The 8220-nt window shown below is 40.1% G+C and overlaps 1 protein-coding gene across 12 annotated transcripts in view; it reads right to left on the minus strand.

Annotated features, from left to right (window-relative positions):
- The window catches only part of UBAP2 (ubiquitin associated protein 2), a 132293-nt gene that overhangs the window by 65228 nt on the left and 58845 nt on the right, over positions 1-8220 (minus strand). For all 12 annotated transcript variants that reach the window (XM_037743635.1, XM_037743631.1, XM_037743638.1 and 9 more), the window contains 2 exons: positions 7854-8007; positions 5679-5756 (listed from right to left, as the gene is read on the minus strand). In XM_037743635.1, the coding sequence (XP_037599563.1) occupies positions 5679-5756; positions 7854-8007 (232 nt within the window). The remainder of the gene's footprint in view (positions 1-5678; positions 5757-7853; positions 8008-8220) is intronic.

Raw genomic sequence — 8220 nt, forward strand, 5'->3', positions numbered from 1 at the left:
AAAAAAAAAAAAAAAAAAAAAAAAAAAGATGGATCTATGTCATAAAGTCCGTAAGTATATTATCTTTTTCTGCATAAAGCACATTCAAAACAAAGTTAAATGAAATAGCAGGCTGGACGCTGTGGCTCATGCCTGTAATCCCAGCACTTTGGGAAGCCGAGGGGGGTGGGCTGTTTGAGCTCAAGAGTTCAAGACCAGCCTGAGCAACACTGCAAACCCCTGTCTCTACAAAAAATAAAAAAATTAGCTGGGCATAGTGGCATGTGCCTGTAGTCCCAGCTATGAGGGATGCTGAGATGGGAAAATTGCTTGAGTCCAGAAGGTGGAGGCTGCACTGAGCAAAGATCACGCCACTGCATACCAGCCTGGGTGACAGAGTAAGACCCTATCTCAAAAATAAATAAATAAAAACACAGTAAATAAAAATGGTGAGCCACACTAAATTTTATATTACTTTTGAACTCCCATATTATGCCAAGACCATAAAAATAATATAGGCATATTTACTTCAGGAAATATATATATACACCCAGAAATACAAATTAAAAAAAAATACAGACAGGATTCTGCTATGTTGTCCAAGCTGATCTTGGACTCCTGAGCTCAAGTGATCCTCTCACCTCAGCCCTCCAAAGTGCTAGGATTACAGGCATAAGCCGGTGTACTTGGCCTGAAATTATTTTTTAAATACACTGATGTAGAACTGTTTGAGTTCCTGAGTTCGAGACTAGCCTGGGCGACACAGTGAGACTCCCACGGGAAGCGGGGAAGCGGGGAAGGGGGGAAGGGGGGAAGGGAAAAATACACTGAGGTACACTACAAAAAATACTGTCAGAATCACCGGGTGCAGTGGCTCACCCCTGTAATCCCAGCACTTTGGGAGGCCAAGTCAGGCGGATCACCTGAGGTCGAGAGTTCAAGACCAGCCTTGCCAACATGGAGAAACCCCATTTCTACTAATAAAAATACAAAATTAGCCAGGCGTGGTGGCACTTGCCTATAATCCCAGCTACTCAGGAGGCTAGGCAGGAGAATCACTTGAACCTAGGAGGCGGAGGTTTCGGTGAGCCGAGATCCTGCCATTGTACTCCAGCCTGGGCAACAAGAGCAAAACTCCATCTCAAAAAAATAAAAAATAAAAATAAATAAAATACTGTCAGAATCATAGCAATAATTACATTATCTATGAAATGGAAAATTTCTCTCTGCTTATCTCTTTCCTCTCTTCAGGATATTAGCGAGAAGAAAACAATTGTTAAGATATAAGACAATTTTGTTCCTTCCCCTGCGATCATAACATACCTGGCAGATCCCAATACAGGCCCCACTCCTTGCAGTTATTTTTACAACTCTGAGGCTAAGCTTCAGAAAAGTCTTTATAAAAAAAAACTCAGCAGAACTGCCAGAAGCCAGCAGCCCCTCTTTCAACCAAGTTGTCAAAGAGCCTCCTGGCAAACATACTTACCTGATATTCTAATAATGCTGCTTCAACCCAAATCCTTTACAAAAATCCTCAATTACACTTCACCAGCAAAAAGACTTATGAAAGACATACTCTATAGGAATTATTTTCCAAATGGTTTCTACTTGAATGTAAGCTCTGCTCCACAACTTACTATCCAGTAAGGCCAACTGGTAAATTATGAACAAAAACCAAAACAAGTTTTAAAAAAAAAAAAAAAAAAGGTAGGTAGTTTGCCTACATAGCTGCTTTTATATAAAGCAAACACAACAGATTTTGGTAGGAAAATTAAGTGCCCATTTTGTCACACAGATAGTTCAAATGAACTGTTTTTGATTATTTGCCTTCTGTTCCTATTCACTGGTATATACACTGATGAGAAAATTAAATGAACAGCCACCATACGGTCCCAAAAAGAACACGAAGAAGTCAAATACAACACCGCACCCCCTGCAGAATTTATATAGCCTATTTGTGATTAAGAAAAACTACGGTGATTTTACATGGACTGTTAACTTTTATTGATTTGGGGTTTGTTAACCTAAATAGAACCACGGTAAACATATCATCTTTTTCTCAAAGTAATAACAGTACGCATCCCAGCAGATATTCAATCTCCAACTCACTGGTTATTCCCCATAATGTGTTTTCATAACAATAAATCTGTTCGATTTATGACATGGGTCAGCTTGTAATCCTTAAATTTGTCTCTAAACAACCAATACAAATACACACTGTGACTAGATTCCTACTGTCAAAGGGCAAAATTAAAGGATTCAACAGTGTAGTCCGCAGTGGAATTTCAGTCATGAAGATTCTACTACTTCTCTAAGATGCCCATTAATGCCAGGAGAAGCATCTGAAGAATCACATACCCTTGGAAAGAAAACCCTCTCCCTGGTAAGAGGAGAAGCTGGGTTAGTATGTATTCCTAAAACCTTAAGAACAGAAGAATACCAGAGCAATGATATTTTAACCAGAGCAGGGTGGTAAGGACTAATCACACACATAAGGTTAGTCTCACACTGCAACCACCCTCTCCAGTGAGGCACAGTGAAATTTACTGGTCAATAAAGTAATTTTATTCTTTCTTTTTGTTATCCTGTTTTCTTTTCCTTAAAGTGTGTATGTCATGGTTTAAGACCTAATAAACTAGTAGGGGTGTATGTGCCAACACTCTTCATTGCCATCTTTCTATCTTTGACAATGGCAAATTTGAAACGTTATAGAAACCTGATCCTAAATATAAAAAATACTAAGCAGTTTCAACTCATGGAATGCAGAATTATACTTGGTTTTTACCAATTTACTATGTGGCATATGACAAGAACTTTATCTAGAATAATACTGAATCGTTGGGATTTTTTATTATTATTATTATTTGAGACAGAGTCTCACTCTGTCACCCAAGCTGGAGTGTAGTGGCACATTCTCAGTTCACTACAGCCTCCACTTCCTATGATTCTCATGCCTCAGCCTCCCGAGTAGCTGGAACCACAGACACAGACCACCATGTCCAGCTAATTTTTGTATTTTTAGTAGATACATGGTTTTACCATGTTAGCCAGGCTGGTCTCAAACTACTGATATCAAGTGATCTGCCTGCCTTTGCTTCCCAAAGTAATTACAGGTGTGAGCCACCTCACTGGCCCAAATCTCTGGGATTTTAGCCTCAGCATTAAAGAAGTATCATTTAAGAAATTTGTAGGGTGATATCCATCTGACAATGGACTAATATTCAGACTATACAAGGAACCAAAACAACTCGACAGCCAAAAATTAAATAATCCCATTAAAAAGTGGGTAAACAGCTTGGGGACAGTAGCTCATACCTGTAATCCCTGAGCTTTGGGAGGCTGAGGTAGGACAGCTTGAGGACAGGAATTCAAGACCAACCTGGGCAACACTCCAAGACTCCAACTCTAAAAGAATATTTTTTTCTTTAAATTAGCCAGGCATGTGGGCCCCAGCTGCTCAAAAAGCTGAGGCGAAAGAATCACTTGAGCCCAGGAGTTCAAGGTTACAGTAAGTTATGATCATGCAACTGCACTCCAGCCTGGGGAACAGAGTGAGAGACCGTCTCTTAAGAGGNAAAAAAAAAAAAAAAGTAGACAAAAGATCTAAAAAGACAATATACAAATGGCCAAAAGATATACAAAAAAATGCTCATCAGTAAACATCAATAAAATGCAAATGAAAACCACAATGAGATACCATCTTACGCCAGTTAGAACAGCTACTATCAAAAAGACAAAAAATAGCTTGCAACCCAACTAATGAGGTGGCTGAGGCAGGGAGACTGCCTGAACCCAGGAGTTCAAGACTACAGTGGGCTATGATCATGGCACTCCATCTAATTAATTAATTAACCAAATCAATTAAACACATGCAGGAAAAAGGGAACTTTCATACACTATTGGTAGGAATATAAACTGGTATAGTCATTTTCAAAAATAGTATGGAGATTTATCAAAAACAAAAAATTAAATTGCCATATGATCCAGCAATCCCATTACTGGCTACTTATAAAAAGAAAAGGAAACCAGTATGCCAATAAGATACATACACCCCCACGATTACTGAAGCACTATTCACAATATTCACAAATAAAGGGAATCAACCTAAGTGTTCATCAGCAGATGTATGGATTTTAAAAAGTGATATATTTGCACTTTGGAATACTATTCAGCCATTAAAAAAGGAGGAAATCATGTCCTTTGGGGCAACATGAATGGACCTAGAAGACATCGTGTTAAATAAACCAGACACAGAAGACAATCACAGGTACTCACTCATGTAAGAGCTAACAAAGTTGTCTCATGCAGGTAGACAGTGGAATGATAGTTCCCAGAGGCAGAGAAGGTGATGGGTACAGAGGGTAGGGAATGAAATGAGATTGGTGGTAGGTTAAAACACAGTTAGAGAGAAGGAATAAATTCTAGGCCAGGCTCAGTGGCTCATGCCTGCAATCCTACCACTTTGATAGGATTACAGGTGGATCACTTGAAGCCAAGAGTTCGAGACCAGCCTGGCCAACATGGTGAAACCCCATCTCTACCAAAAATAGAAAAATTAGCTGGGCATGGTGGCATGCACCTGTAGCCTCACCTAGTGGGAGGATTGTCTGAGTCCAGGAGGTGGAGGTTGCAGTGAGCTGAGATGGTGCCACTGCACTCCAGCCTGGGCAACAGAATGAAACCTTGTCTCAAAAAAAAGGAGTAAGTTCTAATGTTCAACAGTAGAGTAAGGTGACCACTTAACAATTACGTATTATACATTTCAAAATGATAAATGCTAATGGTGATGGATAACCTAAATACCCCAACTTAATAATTATATATTCTATGCATGTAATGAAGTACCGGATATACCCCAAAAATGTGTTTAAATATTATCTATCAGTAAAAAGCTAAAAATTAAAAAAATTTAAGAAGAGAAATTGCCACAGCCACCCCCAAACTGGCAACCACCACCACTACCATCAAGGCAAGGCCTGCCCCCCTAGCAAAACGACTACAAGAGCCTGAAGACTCAAGTGATCGTAACTTTTTGTTTCTTTGTTTGTTTTAGCAATAAAGTATTTTAAAATTAAGGTTTAAAAAAACGCCATTGCACTGTATTCCAAATGTAATACAATTATAATTTGTCAATGCTTTTGGTTAGAGCTTTAAGTTTTAAATTATTCATAAAAAGGGCTTTCTCAGGCCGGGCGCGGTGGCTCAAGCCTGTAATCCCAGCACTGTGGGAGGCCGAGGCGGGTGGATCACGAGGTCAAGAGATCGAGACCATCTTGGTCAACATGGTGAAACCCGTCTCTAAAAAAAATACAAAAAATTAGCTGGGCATGGTGGCGCGTGCCTGTAATCCCAGCGACTCAGGAGGCTGAGGCAGGAGAATTGCCTGAACCCGGGAGGCGGAGGGTGCGGTGAGCCGAGATCGCGCCATTGCACTCCAGCCTGGGTAACAAGAGCGAAACTCCGTCTCAAAAAAAAAAAAAAAGGGCTTTCTCAGCTCATCCAAAAACAACCCTTGGATTTCTTCAAAACTACATAATACAAAATAGTTTATTTACAGGATCAATAAACAAATGATCAGATTTTAGATGACCTACCATCCTTTCAGAGCACACTGCCAACCCTAGTAAGAGTCCAGCAAAGCAAATGCCCGCTTGTTTCCGTAGAATGAAAGCATTTTCTTCTCTCTTACTCTAGCTTACCTCTACCTCGGACTCGCTTGCCACGATCTGAAGGCCTGTCCACTTGATTGGAATCAATTCCATTTTCTTCACCTCTAACTAAGAGAAAAAGAGCAGAAAAATAAATTTCCATTTCCAAACCTCTTGTATATAACCTTACCAAGCAACTATTAAATGCAAAGAAGGAATGCCAAACAGGCTACAATTTAAACACGTTCAGAAATAGGAAAAACAGACACAAAAGTGACTTAAAAACTGAATGAGGTCAGGCACAGTGGCTTTCGCTTGTAATTCTGGTATTTGTAATTTCCAGCTGAGAGGGCCGATCTCTTGAGCCCAAGAGCTTCAGATCAGACTGGGTACCATACAAAAAAACTACAAAAATTGGCCAGGCACAGTAGCTCACGCCTGTAATCCCAGCACTTTGGGAGGCTGAGGCAGGCAGATCACTTAAGGCCAGGAGTTTGAGACCAGCCTGGCTAACACAAAGAAACCCCATCTCTATCAAAAAACACAAAATTTAGCTAGGCATGGTGGCACACACCTATAGTCCCAGCTACTCGGGAGGCTGAGGCAGGAGAATTGCTTGGACCCAAGAGGTGGAGGATGCAGTGAGCTAAAATCTCCTCACTGCACTCTAGCCTGAGCAAATGAGCAAGACTCTGTCTCAGAAAAAATACAAAATATAAAAATTAGCCAGGCGTGGTCATGATGGTGTGCACTTAGTAGTCCCAGCGACTCAGGAGGCTGAGGTAGGAGGATCACCTGAGCCCAGGAAGGTCAAGGCTGCAGTGAGCTGTGATCACACCACTGCACTTCAGCCTGGCTAAGACCTTGTCTCAAAAAAAATTTTTTTTAAATAATGAAATCACATCTTCCTTAATTCACATGAAAATTCATAAAAGATACTAAAATAACATACTGATTTTTCTTTCTTCTTGGTGGACTTGCCCTCTCCTAAAGTTTTTGCTTCAAAAAAACTACCACCATTATGCAACTACATAATACATCACAGAATTTACTCATTAGTTAGGTCCAAAGCCTGGAAAGGCACAGAATAGCAAAACAGCTAGCAAGGAAACACTGAGTTCTTAGAAAAACTAAAGTTGGGATTTTCTAGGATACTAACCAGAAGATGCCAACACGCAGTCTTTTCTTTTTCTCATCCCTATATTGACATTAATCGCCCTACATAATACAGAAATTTTATGAAGGATATTGGCATGGCTTGCTCCCGTTACCTCTTTCAGAGGTTGACTCACATGAATTCCAGTGAGACTTTCCTTGGCAATCCACTTAAATTGGCCGGACTTCTTCCCACAATTTGCATCTCTCTTGGTTTTCCCTATGGCATAATTTCTATATAACACCATTAAAATATTAATATAAAATATTTTATCTTGTTATGTCCCATTTGACCTTCACTGAAAGGTAAGTTTTAGAAGGGCAAAGATTTTATCGATTTTATTCATTGCTGTATGCCTATAAAAGTATCCACCACATAGCAAATACTCAATAAATATCGGTGGTATATATGAGACAGCAAGAGATATGTTAAATATTTACATTTTATTCTTTCATAACTTAACTACATTAACACATTGCCAGAGCAGGCAGGGCTGTTTTGCATGAACAGTGACAAAACCTAGAAAACCTAGGGCTAATGGAAATGAGACCTGCCTATGAGAAATCCTGCCTATTCAGCAACTTTCCTCTTACTCTAACCCTTGTCTATACCATGAGTATCCATAAATGGAAGAAAAAAACAGCTTCACCTATCTGTAAGTAAATGACCCCTGACCCTTTCCTCACCAGACACACACCATTCTAAAATTAGCAAACGAGTTTGACTCATAACAGAAGGCAGTCATAAGACACACTACCCAACCACCTGCCTACAGCCCAGGTCAATGCTAACATGAAACCATATAAGAGGCTCTATGAAAATACTCAGTTGCCACTCATTTCTGGTGTTAACTATTAGAACAAATTCTGCATTGAGGAAACAAATTCATAGGCATGCTATGGACTAATCTTTCAGTTGTTCAGAATATATAAAAACTCCTAAGAAAAAAACAGAAACCTGAGCACAGTGGCTCATGCCTGTAATCCCAACACACTCGGAGGCTGAGGCGAGACAATCACTTGAGGAGAGAGAAGAGAAGAGAAAAAACTGAGTGGAAAGTCTGTACTTACATTCTCTGCCACGATTGCCACCTCTTCCTTTCCGGTTGTTGTTTCCACGTCCACGAACTGATTCTTTCTCGCTTTTCTTCTCTCTATTCTCTTTGTTTTCTGAATTTTCTTTTGCAAAATTCTTCTTCTTCCCCACTACAGTCTCCCATGAAGTCTATCAGAGAGAACAGCTGTTACTCAGTTATCATTAAAAGTATGTATAATTAGGCCGGGCGCGGTGGCTCAAACCTGTAATCCCAGCACTTTGGGAGGCAGAGGCGGGTGGATCACGAGGTCAAGAGATCGAGACCATCCTGGTCAACATAATGAAACCTCATCTCTACTAAAAATACAAAATTTAGAGCCGGGCGCGGTGGCTCACGCCTGT

The sequence above is a fragment of the Cebus imitator genome, unplaced genomic scaffold (genome assembly GCF_001604975.1).
Source record: "Cebus imitator isolate Cc_AM_T3 unplaced genomic scaffold, Cebus_imitator-1.0 Scaffold149, whole genome shotgun sequence".
Classification (NCBI taxonomy): Eukaryota; Metazoa; Chordata; class Mammalia; order Primates; family Cebidae; genus Cebus; species Cebus imitator.